The sequence below is a fragment of the Elgaria multicarinata genome, chromosome 7 (assembly GCF_023053635.1).
Source record: "Elgaria multicarinata webbii isolate HBS135686 ecotype San Diego chromosome 7, rElgMul1.1.pri, whole genome shotgun sequence".
Classification (NCBI taxonomy): Eukaryota; Metazoa; Chordata; class Lepidosauria; order Squamata; family Anguidae; genus Elgaria; species Elgaria multicarinata.
In genome coordinates this window covers 37319641-37333451 of record NC_086177.1, presented here as the reverse complement: position 1 = coordinate 37333451, position 13811 = coordinate 37319641, and the positions used below count along the sequence as shown (strand labels likewise).

Sequence of the window (13811 nt, the reverse complement as noted above, 5' to 3'; positions counted from 1 at the left end):
AGTCTCCACTGCTATTTCTATGTACAAATGGTAATATCTTATCATAAAGGGTAAGGACAAAATGACCATAAACTATCCAACTGCATGACACATTATGAGGAACTAATGTCCTGTGATGCTTTATCTTTATGTTTTGTGTACTTGCTCATTTAGTTTGACAATCAATTTTAGAATTGCTAATCTATTGTGTATGTGTTATTTTATTCTCCAAGGCTATGTATCAGAGAATCCACAGCCATCAACTATCAGCCCATTTAAAGCATTTTCTCCACAGCCACCCAAGTTTTTCAAACCCTTAATGCCAGTAAAAGAAGAGAACAAAAAGACCTCTCTTGAAACTCGGCCTCTACTAAGCAAAGAGGTAGGTAGTTGGAAGTAGTAATTATCTTAACCTTGCAAATAACTTTCAGTTTGCATTTGTGACATGGAGCATTTAGAATCCTACATTATGCCCCATATTTATTGGAATGATGTGCTACTTCAGATTTGTCTCTTTTTCGTAACCACTCTTGCATGGAGTGTGTCTTTTTGCTTAAACATTTGTGTGTGTGTGTGTGTGTGTAAATATCTGTCCTAAGTTGTCAATTTCCATTAAACTATAGCACCACACTTGGAAAATGTTTCATATTTCTTTGCTTCAGTTGTTTTAATAAGGTAGCCTCCTGCCTTACTAACATGCATGAGTTTAATGTCACTCTCTTCTTTGTATGATGTTTTGTGTGTCTTAACCTTTGCAGAACATGCCATCATCTCAGGTACATAATGCTGGTTGTGTTGTACCCTCAGGAAATAATGCCAGTAGCATGCCAGTAGAACACAATAGCATGCATGAGGAGAAGATTGTAAGTGTTGCATCCGTTTCTGTCACAATGTCTGGTGGTGGTTTATGGACTCATTCCTGGGCTCATAGTCGTATGCTTTTTGAGCATACAAAGGGGGAAAGTGTGTATACAATATGCCTTACTGCATGCTGGCTTCAGTGCATGTGACAAAATGCATAATTTGTGGTTGTTCATTTGACTGAACATTCATTTATAACATTTCAAGGGAAAGGTGGTAGACTCTTGAGTCAGATTTTTTGGTAAACATCAACATTTCTTTCACCTTTCCCACAGGAATAAAACCGTAAGAATTACCAATGTATATCTGCATTCCCTGCCCCCTCCTCCCCACTGCAGACCTCCCAGCCCCTTGAAATTGCTGTATGGAGAGTTGGGGGACCCTGCGGAATGGGGTAGGCTGTGGTCTTGGGAGCACTGAGGGGATGTGAGAAATCTCCCAAAATTGCGGGGAGGCACCTTCTGCAATTTAGAGCTCCACTTATGGAGCTCTAAAGGCCTCTGCATCACCTTTGCCCTCATCCCACTCCATTTAACAGGGCCCCTCTGCCTTCTGTGTCGCATTTTCAAGAGCCTGCCATGGGAAGAAGCGGGCAGGGAAATGTACTTCTGCCAGTCCCATTACAGACATGTAGTTCTGGATCCAACCCAGTGTTGCACAATTAGCAGTAGTCAAACTGTGAATGTTTTAACTGAATGCCATAAAATAATGGAGCAGTTAATTATGAAGATCATTAGGAAAAAAATATTTCTTATTCCATAGGCTAGGGGTAGGCAACGTTTGACCATCCAGATGTTTTGGCCTACAACTCCCATGATCCCTCAACACTGCCTATGCTGGCAAGGGAGGATGAGAGTTGTAGACCCAAACATCTGGAGGGCCAAATGTTGCCTGCCACATACAGTCTCATAATTTCAATAAACCATGAGAAATGTACCTGAGTAGCGTCAAGTTTCAATCTACACCATTAGATTAAAAGTGATTAAAAAACTAATTTTTCAAGGTACAGAAAACATGTAGATTACAGGTCTTTACTGTCTTGTCCATCTCATCCTACCCAAAATCTAACTTTCCCCTGGCTTTTATGTTTTGTCTGAAAGGGTCCTTCAGAGTAGAAAAGGGTTGCAAGGAGTTTTTTCCCTTTGTTCCAGGAAATTGACTGAGTACAGTGTGCTGACTGTTGATAGCTGAGCTAGTGGAGGATAAGCAAGAAGATTCTGAAATTATTAGATCATGTTGGACTAGTTTTAAAAGTCTGATGAATGGTGAGCCACATTTTACAGATCACTGTAAATTCATAGAAATCAGTTTTAACTGGTAACAGTATATTGAAGTTCTGACCAGCATACTTTTCAGTATTGACACTCTCCCAGAAACTGAATCTATTGTTATATACAGACTATATGGTTTACTTTCATCTGCCCAAGTAGAGTTAAAATGGTTATTGTATAACTTTAGATTGATATGTCACATGAATGGCTAGATGACGAGTATAATGAAGCGAATATTGTCATATTTGAAAAGAATACTCTTTTCCATAAATAGCTACTTGGAAGTCAGTCTGTAGCAAAATCTGAGGAGCCTTTGACTAGGTTCAGACAACAGAATAACACACACTCAAGGGTTGAGTATAAGTTGAGTGTGGATTGCCATTGAACCATGGGTTATCATGTTGTCTGAACCTTGCTGTTATAACAAATCATGGTTTGTTACCACAACTGGGTTTAGACACCACTATAATTAATGCATGTTTCAACAATAATCCACGCTTCAACAACAACCTACGCTCAGTCCATATTCAACTCTTGAGTGTGAGTTATCATGTTGTCTAAAGCCAGTCACTGTCTCAGAAAAATAATTGGACCTGTCTTTTAACTTCTACCAAGCTTAAAGCCTCAGGGGCATCAGAAGCTGTTTTGTTGCAAAGCTAAAAGTCTTCTAGTTGGCATAGAGAACTAAGATTTGGAGACCAACAGAGACAGACCAGGTAGATTTCACAGAATAAATTTCAAAGATCTTTAGTTGAAACCCCACCTCATACTACAACAGCTTGTATTAGAGTAGAGGTAGGATTTATCCTGTCCTTATTCTACTGCTGTTCATGAATTATTCCAAGCTTTGTAAATGGATGATGATACAGTATTAGAAAAATTATTTGGGGAGCAAAGAAGAATCAAATACAGAAACAATTGGTTATCTCATTGTGAACAGAACATGTAAAATCAACCCCAATAATTTAAAGAATCAATATTTAGCCCAAGCCCCCGCCCAAAAAAAAAAACTTACCAAAGATGAACCCTCTAGTATAGATAAGGAAAAAATTAACTCTTCTGTTTGTTTTCCACATTTTTGATCAAAACACATGTTCTCAGAAGCTGTTTTCATGATTTAACATGTTTTGCTCTTCATAAGAACTTTTTCACATTGAAATTCCAAATCATGTCTAATGTGTAAAACTGTATCTTGAAGAACAAAATCATAAGTATTCCTTCAGGTCGGGGCTGTTTGTCAAAGTCTGACATTTGTCATGATGTACTTTGCTGTGATAGTTATACTGCTAGCAGGAAGAAGTTCGTTGAGCCATTGTTGATTAGTCTGGCCCATTCTGATACGATTTAGCTAACTTTTAGTTTTACCTTTTAGTTAAAAACAACAAACAAATATGTTACGTTTGAGCTGCAAAATTTATGAAAGTTGAATGGAAATTGAGAACAAAATTGAATGGAAAGTTCTGTGGATCATAAAATGTTCATATTTATTAAGGCAAACTATTAAACATATCTTAAGATATAGAACTGAGTTCCATACACAGAATGGAACCTTTTCATCTTCCCCTTCCTCAAGCCCCCAGAAAATTGCTCCTGAGGGTTAGGGAACCCTCCGGAATAGTATGGCATGTGGTGCAGGAGGCTGCAGTAGTACTACCACCAAAAATCGAGTACTGCCTCTCCTTGGGTGGATGGTAGTATCTTTCATTTTCACAACTATGCTTTTGGATAACAGCCATGGAGTGCCTGTGTGTAATTTGCTTTTCTTTTTTTCTTTATTTTTAGCTTGGGTGCAATTTATATAATTGTCAGCATTTATATACTTACAATGATGATGAAGCCTTGCAATAAATTAATTTGCTTAAACCATAAATCTTTGACTGATATATATTTAAAATATAGTAAGCTGTCTGCTAATCCAATAATTTTGTTCCAAAAATTCTGATTAGCACAAAGGTCCACACCCACAGTATATTTTTATTGGTTATTAGTATTATCATTACAAACCAGTTGACTTGTGAAGAAAGCTACAATTTTTAAGTGAACAAACTTTGCAGTTAGCTAGTGGGTGATGGGGAGAGTAATTTGAGAAGGATATTCTAAGTAATTTTAAGGTTGCAATTTTAGCATACCAACAGAGTAGAAATCGTACATAATAAGTTGATGCTTGTATGTGGTACCTGAGGCAATACAAAAGGGGCAAAAGCATTCCATTGTTATTTAAAAGGTCAGGTTTTCATCTGCTAATGGGGGATGGTTACCTGTTCTGCGTTCCTAGAAAACTAAAAGACCCAGGAACACTCTATATATGTCAGTTTCCCGTGCATACTGTCAGATTTTCCACAGGATAGCTTGTTAACCATGTGGTGTGGCTTATTTTTCTCGAACAAGACAGCTTGGGAAACCATGGTTGTTGGGTCATTGAGGGTGGTTAACAAGCTACTCTGTGAAAAACACACTGTGTTCAGACAACATGATAACCCATGATTCAACAACAACCCATGGTTCAACAACTACCCACACTCAAATACTGAGTGAAGATTAGTGTGTTGTGTGAACCCAGCCATTGCCCAGGACTAGTTACATGACTATAATTCCCCTACACTACATTCCTTTCATAGATCAAAGATTTAAAATCCATAAATATCTTTTAATAGTTGCAGAACTATAATTTGAGTCTAAATATTGTGTACAAGTTGGAAATAAAATAAAATCATAAGTGACTAGACTGTGAATAGGAGTGAACAATTGCATCAGATTTTTCCATAGTGATTTTGTATACTTCTTCACCAGTTTGGCATGTGGTATGGTTACATGTGGCAGAAAATTGGTCCTAACGTGCCCTTGGATTAGACAGTGAAGTAATATTTTTGTTAGGCCACTCAGCAGACCTGAATTAGGACAAAGCCCTGTTAAATTGGCTTAATATTTAGGAGCTGAATTCTCTGTTCAGAATCCAAAGAATGGGGCAACTAAGTCCTATGAGACTGCTCATTGCCCGAGAAAAGGCATTATTTGACTAATATGTTGTATAAAAGTAGTACAACAGAGAGCTTCGGCTGTGGGGCGGTATATAAATGTAATAAATAAATAATAAATAAATAAAAATATACAAGGTAGATGTCATTAAAAAACATTAAGTGTAGGTAAACACTATTGTTCTTTTCAGGAACTGACCACAAACATATGCTGATAAATATTTTCTTTAAATAATTGTTCTTCAGCCTACTGAATAGCCAACAGTGTGCTCCGTCTAGTTCAGTGTCATGAAATCAAATGCTCACACCTCATATACATCATTGTGCAAAAATTGTGTGTGTCATCTTGATTGCACATGTTTGGAAGCTGCCGTATGCTGCATCATTTAAATGCAGCAAAAGACACAAAAATAACTTTCTTGTTAGTTTCAAAATGTACCTTCATCTCTAGAGAAAATAGAGTCATGTCATTTTGAATGAGAAAAATCCTTAAATATTAATGTTATGAACACAATCTTTATGTAATATGATGAACTGGTCCAGTTTTGAAATGGTAAGATTACTAATGTCTTTGTTGGTATCTTACACTGAGCCCTCAGACCATGCTAAGTGAACATTATATTAATAATTTTGTTATTAGATATATTTATTTTTCATTGATAACTTGTGCTCTTGCTTAAACTGCAGCAGTAGTAACTGTAAATCTTACAATTTTAGCAGGACTCTGAGGAAGATGATGAATTGGAGGCCATTAGCAAGAAGCCTTATGTGCCCGAAGAGTTTGCTGACTTCAGTGTTTACAACGCTAGCCTGGAAAACAGAGAATGGATATCCTCTAAAGGAGATTTTGTAAATTCACGTGTACTTGAGAAAGAAGTATCTCGTAGCCCCACCACGAGCAGTATTACTAGTGGCTACTTTTCCCACAGTGCCTCTAATGCTACTTTGTCTGATATGCTTGTTCCTTGTAGTGATAGCACAGACCAATTAGCCAGTCAGACGAGGGATTTGGACTCTAATGACCATTCCGTAGCCCATCTAATCCATGATGTAAAATCTTCAAACAATGAGGCTTCAGAACCAGAAAGGGACTTGGCTAAATATAAAAGATCCATGTCACCAGTCAAAGGAAACAGTGCCTTAGCAACAGAGATGTCAGTGTCAGAAAGCACTGACAGTGATGCTACGAAATTACATTGTTCAGCTTTGGATTCCTCAGCTAATAAAAGCAAACAACATGGGATTGAATTCCCATCTCGAGAAGCAACAGTTGAACACACTTCAAATGTTTTTGAAGATCACGCATTTACAGAATTCATGGGTGTTGACGATGGAAAGGAACTTGACTATTCAGTAAGTCCACAGATTTATTCTAGTGGCTCTTTTAGTAGAAGAAAAAAGCTTTCATTGGCTGAAATGAACAGTGCGTCAGGTTTTTTAAAAAATCCTCACAACCAGGACAGTCCTGGGAGTAATTTGGAATCCACACCAGTGGGATACCAGCTGTCAAACAGTATTGAAAGCCCTTTATTGGCTGTTGGAATAAAAGAGTCTTCATGTTGCCAGATACATACAGATCCTTTCCTAGCAGATGACTTCACTAGAAAAAATGACTTCGATATCTCTGTTTGTGAAGATGTTACTTCTGAAGAGCACCCGAAGTGGGTGACAGTGGGGGAACAAGTGTACATTGGTAGTAATAAGACTGGTGTAGTAAGATATGTTGGTCCTGTGGATTTTTCAACTGGTACCTGGGTTGGCGTTGAATTATATCTCCAGATGGGTAAGATATCATCATTGTATTTACAATCCTTTTATAGGCACATTGTCTAGTTATATTTTCATCTCCTTCTATTTCAGGATTGGAGAATTCTACCATGTGAAATTCGTAACACTTGTTGACCTTTATTTATATCTTACCTTTCTTCCATAAGGAAGTTGAGCCTCTGTAAGACTGGTCAGAGGAGCTGAGCTCCCCCAGGGATAATCAGTGGGAAAAGACTACTGTCATGTTCAATACTATTTGACAAAGGAAGGGGTGCAACCCATCTTCTAGGACCTAGCAACCAAGTGCACCATTTTGGGGCAGAGTTCTGCCATGGAAGCAGGAGCTGAGATAATGTGTGGAGTGGTGGAAAAGAGAGTTGAAATTAAAAGTGAAGAGTATAAGCCCTAAATAGTGAGCTTCTAATGAATGTGTATTTTCAGTACAATTGGGATCCTTTTTGGCTTTGATTTTTAATTTAACATTGGACTGCATTAGGCCCTCCAGGGATCACAGCTTTCCAGGTTGTCTCTCATCCAGATGCCAACTAAACCCAAACCTACTTAGCTTCAACAAAGTTGCTGCATCATATGGTTTCAGATCATATACTGGGTTTTATTGATTACTTTAAATAGTTTAAGCATTAAGAAACAATTTGTTGATTGCTTTTGTAAAAAGTAACCTATTACTAGGTTATAATTGAAGTGAAATTGTGAAAAACTCAAAATGTTATGAGGTTTCAAAGACTTTGCCTTTTTTTAATTCAAAATTCATAATTTGAATTTTCGAGTTGAAATTTGACTTTGAATTTGAAGTTTTACTGTTTGGGGGTGTCACTTAAAGAAAATTATTCCTGATAGATAGATAAATGAAGTTAGTACAAAATGTATTAAATGCTATTGCAGGTTCAACTGTCCAGAAAAATCATTGTGTGACAAAATGTTGATGTTAAATACAAAATATTTCCAGAAAATTTGTATATTTAGAGGTTATTCAGGGAATATTCATTAGCAAAATTGACGGCTGAAGATTTTAAGACCTGAGACCCAAACTTTTTTTTCCACTGTTATGTTTAATTAGAATAGAATTTGTTGAATTAGTTGTGAACCACCCAGAGAGACAGGATAGTTGTTAGTATAGAAATGTATAAATAAATAAACAAATAAATAAAATAGTTCACAGATATCAAAAACATTCTTTTAGTTAACTATACCAAGATAAAAGCAATCAATTCAAAATGCCTTGAACGTTATATGGATACTATATAGATTATCCTTTTGAGGGGGATCACAGTAAGCAAACAAGCTCAGAACAAACGTATGTTACATTATTACGATGTTCCACAATTAATGTATCTAGATAAATGTGACTTTTCCCCCCAGAAATGTGTTGTTTTAAGCCTTTCTCCATTAAGGCAGTGGCAAAGCAGTTGTTCAACCAATTGGTGTAGGAGGTTGTGGAATATGAATTGCGGCTTTCCAATTTGTGAGGATAAATCACTTAGGCCTACTTTGCATATTGCAGAAAATATGGGCCCCACAGTATGTAACCACATCTTATTTTGTAGCATTTCAATGCACTCAGGCCATATCATTGACTGAGGATCCTGAGCATGTTTTTCAGATACTTTTCCCCTTCAGACGTTACAGAAAAGAAATGGCCATCTTAAAGGGCCCATTCGGATGTCATGGACTGATTTGCCAGGTTATGTGGTGTACATGACCCATTTCTGCTTTACATAATCAAATTCTGATCAACTTGATTATAGGTTGTTGCATGATGTGCAAACTTGGATTGTCTATGGGTTAAACAGTCCAAAGTTAACATAAGAACTGTGTGTTAACTTTGGATTGTTTAATGAACAACATGGTATTTGGATTCGCATGTCATGCAACAACCTATGATCAGGTGAATCAGAGGTTTATTATGCAAAGCAGAAACAGCTTGTGCACAGCACGCAATCTGGGAAATTGTAGATTAATCCACAATTTTCCACCTTTATGTGTGAACTGGCTCGTGGAAATATGGAAACCTCTTTTCCTGTAAGCCAGACTTTCCCAGCCTGATGCCTTCCAGATGTTTGGGACTGTAACACCCACATTCCTGACCATTGGTCATGCTGGCTGGGGCTGATCGGAGTTGAAGTCAAAAATATCTGGAGGGGCACCACATTGGGGAAGGCTGCAAGCATTAAACAATTTTGCCACTAGCACAATCCACCTTAAGTGTTAATGAGTAAAATTGGTTTAGTCATACTCACAAGATGCTGGAGTTTATCTCGCAGATGGGAACAGTGGTTAAGTTATTTGTGTTGTGGCATAAGATATTTGAGTTGACCACCAGATCACATGCTCATGTGTAAATGCCAAGTGCTTTTTCACTGTGGGTAAGGCTTACATCACCATCAATCTTTAGCCATGATTATCACTTACCAGTGTTCCCTCTTGATCATCTGGTTAGCAAATTGTGGTTAAGAGTGAACTTTGTGAATCAGCCATGGTTAATCTGGTATTAATATTAATTCATGCCTTAACTGTGGTGAATGTCTGGAGTAACTAACCATGGCTGATAAGGAGAATTCATGTAGAGGGACTGGAGGAAAGAAACATGAGATCCTACGACACATTTATTTCTGTCCAGAGATTGCAACTACTTCATTTACCTCGTGGAATTGTGCTACCTTATTCTGAGCATGTTACCTTCAGCAATAAATTCACTATCCACCAGAACAGCTCTTCATACAATATTCTTGAATAGCTTTCTTCATCTGTGGTCTCAATCTAACCAGGTTAGTTTTCCCCGCCAGTATTCTTTCAAACTTCCAGAAATGCATTCTTCCCATTACAAACTCCTACATCTTCAAGATAATTCTTACTGGAATTGTATTCAATCAAAGTATAACAAGGTGGTCATTTCACTCTGTGTGTTTGTTTTTAAGGGAAGCATGATGGAACTATAAAAGGCAGGGAATACTTCCGTTGCAAGCCGCGGCATGGGGTTTTTGTTCGTCCTGAATGCCTCACTAAAGCAGCAGCTCCAACAAAGATATGCAGTAGCACTTCACAATCTCAGGTGTCATCCAACACGGAGAAGTGGAAGAGTTCCGTTCTTCTACCGCCACCCTCTTTCAAAGGAGGGGCAGGAGCCCTCCGTCAATCAGGAGACGCAGCAGCTTCTGCTTTTTCCAGAAAACAGGAGATCAGGAAATCTTGGATTAACTGAAGCTGCCGTTTTATTCTTGTTTTTGCACTCGCTGCACACATCACTGTGTGGAAACACTTTGTTCAAAGTAACTATAGTTTTAATCTGTTACTGAATGTTTTGAGTCATGGACATAATTCTCTGGTTCTTTTTTAAATAAATAATATATATATATTGACTGTGTATCATTTGCCTACCTAAAGGCAAATATGGCTGCACACTAAATGACAGTTAGGTTGCAATCCTATACTCGCCTGAGAGTAAGACCCATTGAACTCAGTGGGATTTACTTCTGAGTAGGTATGTCTACGATTGCACTGTTTGTATATAAAACTGTGAGGTACTTGATGATTTGTTACTCAACAAGTTAGATCATACTTTAAACAAAATATTTTATTGTGTGGAAAGGCAATGGGATGTAAATATGTACTGAGGGAAAACCTACAATATGCTGTTAATTACCAAAGAACTTATATTAGACTGATACACTTGCTGTTTATATCTTGGGTTTTATTGTATATGTTTATTTTAACTGATCATTTGGTGCCATACTTCTAGAGGTTAATACCAAGCGCCACACTGCCTTATATCCTGTGTTTAAGAAGCACACTGAAAATACTTTCTTTCTTTTTCTTTTCTTATGGGCCTACCACTGTGCCAACTTGACGTTTATTGAAAATATTAATAATGCCTAAAGCTAGTATGTTTGGCATTTTTCATGTGCCAACACAGGCAAACCAGGCAATCTTGATGCAAAAGCAGTATTATTACAGAGGACAAGTAAAACACAATTTTCAACAAATGGCTTTCTTTCAAAACAGGGACAAGAAACATAGCAGTAGTAGTGGGTAACAACTACAAACAATGCACTGTTTATTGCTAGCTTTGACCAAGCTCAGATGAAATGTTCTGAAGTGATTTAAATTGTAAAGTTATTTTTTAATTGTGATTTTTATTATACTTTTGAGTTCTTGGGGAGCTATTCTGTGTATAGATACTGTGTTGGATATTTGTAAAGTAGCAAATGGAAAAAAGGAAAGATATGAATAGTCTGCTGTATTCTTTATTTTTTAGAACGTAACTGAGGTAATGGGACCTTACAGACAAGCTGCTGCTGTTCATTGACTTATATGTATAGTAAGCTAACTCTTAGTATTTTGCAATTACTGTAAAGAAGTGTAATTTATATTCTATTTCTGCTATACTGTATTTAATTGGTACAGATTATTTGCGTGTTAGAATACAAATGGTTTACTTCAGATTTTATAAATGTTTGTGCCTATTCAACTTCATATTCTGTAACTTTATTAATGCTTAGATATTTACTAATTCATAGCTGGGCATATGCTGCGTTTACCTCTTAATACACATATTGAAAAGAGGATACAGTAATAAAGAGGTGTGTTCATCACTTGATCTCATAAAAACAACCCGCAAATCAGTTTTTCTTCCACATACATTATGTACTTCCACATACATACTGTACTTTCTATTTCGGGACTTTCCATTTATAAATTGGTTATAAATTGTTCCAGCAAAATACCTTTAGTTATACTTATATTTTATCATGGCTGCACTGTCAACGTAATGTGTAATGAACACTACTCATGTTCATTCAGTAGGCTGATTTGCACCCGCCAAAGTAAACCATGGCGGGTTATTAAATCACAGCATGCGTGGGATGTGATTTCCATAATTACTGCCCGGAAGCGGTTTGTTGTGTTGTCCAAACCTGGGAAAGATTGTTGGAGAGGGAAACAGTGCTCCAATAATCCTACAAGGGCCTATGGGTTAGTGGATGGTTGTTTCCCCTTCCAACAAGCCATGCCAACCAGGTTCCGATAACACAAAAAGCTGTACCTGGGTAGTGATTATGGAAATTGTGCGACACATGTATCCATCATGCACCGAAATTAAATAAGTCACCAGGTTTGTTTTGATTGTGCAGACCACACAGAGGTTGAGTTTGGGCAACACAGTAGTCAATGGTGCATTAAAAGATAACTCCACGGTTGATTATTGAGGGGGTACTTCTCACATGACATGTTTATAATCAACTGTGGTGTGGATTAAGGCCAGCGTGAGAGTTGTCAACAGTGTGTTTGATTGACACATCCCCCGACTTCTCTTCCACCCCCTGACCTCCTGCTAGTGTCCCAACAGCCATTGTGAGTTCTTCCAGCTAGGCTAGAGCAGTAGTTACCACTTTGGTCACTCTTGCTAGGGGACTCTGTAGTTGCCGAAAATTACGAACTGTGCAACAAAATAGTCAACGGTGCCTGACAGCCCAACAGATAACCAGTGGTTATTCAAATAATCAACTCTGCACAGCGTTGGTTATTTCAGCCCAATAACCAACTGTGGTGTGAAAAAGTCCCATCAGACAACACAATAACCAAGCATAGACTATTTAACCCACCACTGACTATCGCGTCATCTGAACCCAGTCAGTCTCCACCTACTGTGATGAAGTACTTCAATGCTGAAGTAAACAACTCCACATCCCCTAGCCAACATGGCTGGCAGATGCTGGGAGTTGTAGGGTTTTTTCCCCTGTCTAAACATGTATAGGATTGTGCCCTAAATAATCTAAGAATTATGAAATGAAAGAATAAGGGAACAGTCGTTTGCCTAAAATTATATTTCTAACACTGATATTTCCTGAAGTCTTGATGATTACATATATTTTATGTACACTTTTCTATTTATGGGACCCAGAGTTGGAATTTCTTAAAAGCCTCAGATAAAATGGTGTGAAATTACTACACTACAGTGAAGTGATTCATACATGAGGGAGGGGAGAGAAGGAAAGCCCACAAAGAGTACTGGGCTGGATTCAAAGTTGCTGTCAGCAAAGTTCCCCTGGCACTAGAGGAAAGGGGGCAGGGTGATTTTGGCTAATTCTTCCCCCTACCCCTGTACCCCTAAAATGCTGCTCCAGAGGGTCAGGGGACCATCCTGAACAATGTGGGAATAGATATGGGAGAAAGGAGCAATTAGTGAAAAATTACTATTCCATTTGCTGATAGGCAGATCTAGAGCCCGTCCATAGTCTGCTGTATTATGAAGACTGGTATTTGCAAAGGGGATAAATATGCCATGAAGAAAGGCTGTGTCTCGTATTGGTTTTATATCTTGGTTCTAGAATACAGTTTTTAATTAGTGTGTCAGTTCTAATATCCATTCATATACCAGCTTTTTAATGTTTCCCATTAATGCATACACATGAACAAGTTTTGTTGGAATAGGTAATGTATGTTTTGGAATTGATTTTATATTCTGAACTCTGATCAAGTGTATTCAAAATAATACATTAAAAGAGGAATGGGTCACTCATAATATTTGTTCCAAGAGAGCTCTGTAATTAGACTGGTTTTTCTTCCAGCTACAACTCACTGGGTCATTTTTTAGCAAGCTGTGCAAGTAATCTATTCAAACACATGTTCACATGTATGCTTTCTGAAATCCATTTATGTGGATTGCCGTAAGTAAAAGTGTTAAGGTATTTAGCAAGACGACAGAAGTTAGCAAGAATGAACATTGTTAACATAAAGACTTAACTCAAGAACAATATCCATTAATTCTAATTTAAATATTCCAGTCTCTGTGAACTTCCATTTATTCTCTTTTATTTTGATTTTCATGTGAAAGTTGTCAGTTTGCAGGTATAAAACAGTGGAAGCAGAACACTATTCTACTATGCCCTTGAAACTATCAGTTTGTTTCTTTAGCTGTGCTTATCTAATACCAATACTGACT

At 37.5% G+C, this 13811-nt stretch overlaps 1 protein-coding gene across 6 annotated transcripts in view; it reads left to right on the top strand.

Annotated features, from left to right (window-relative positions):
- Window positions 1-11620, top strand: part of KIF13A (kinesin family member 13A) — an 85822-nt gene extending 74202 nt beyond the window's left edge. For 2 of the 6 annotated variants that reach the window (XM_063130423.1, XM_063130422.1), the window contains 4 exons: window positions 213-361; window positions 738-842; window positions 5804-6869; window positions 9790-11620. In XM_063130423.1, the coding sequence (XP_062986493.1) occupies window positions 213-361; window positions 738-842; window positions 5804-6869; window positions 9790-10073 (1604 nt within the window). In that variant the 3' untranslated portion in view covers window positions 10074-11620. The remainder of the gene's footprint in view (window positions 1-212; window positions 362-737; window positions 843-5803; window positions 6870-9789) is intronic. The other 4 variants (XM_063130427.1, XM_063130424.1, XM_063130426.1 and 1 more) reach the window with 3 other exon arrangements.
- The last annotated feature ends 2191 nt before the right edge of the window (window positions 11621-13811 follow it).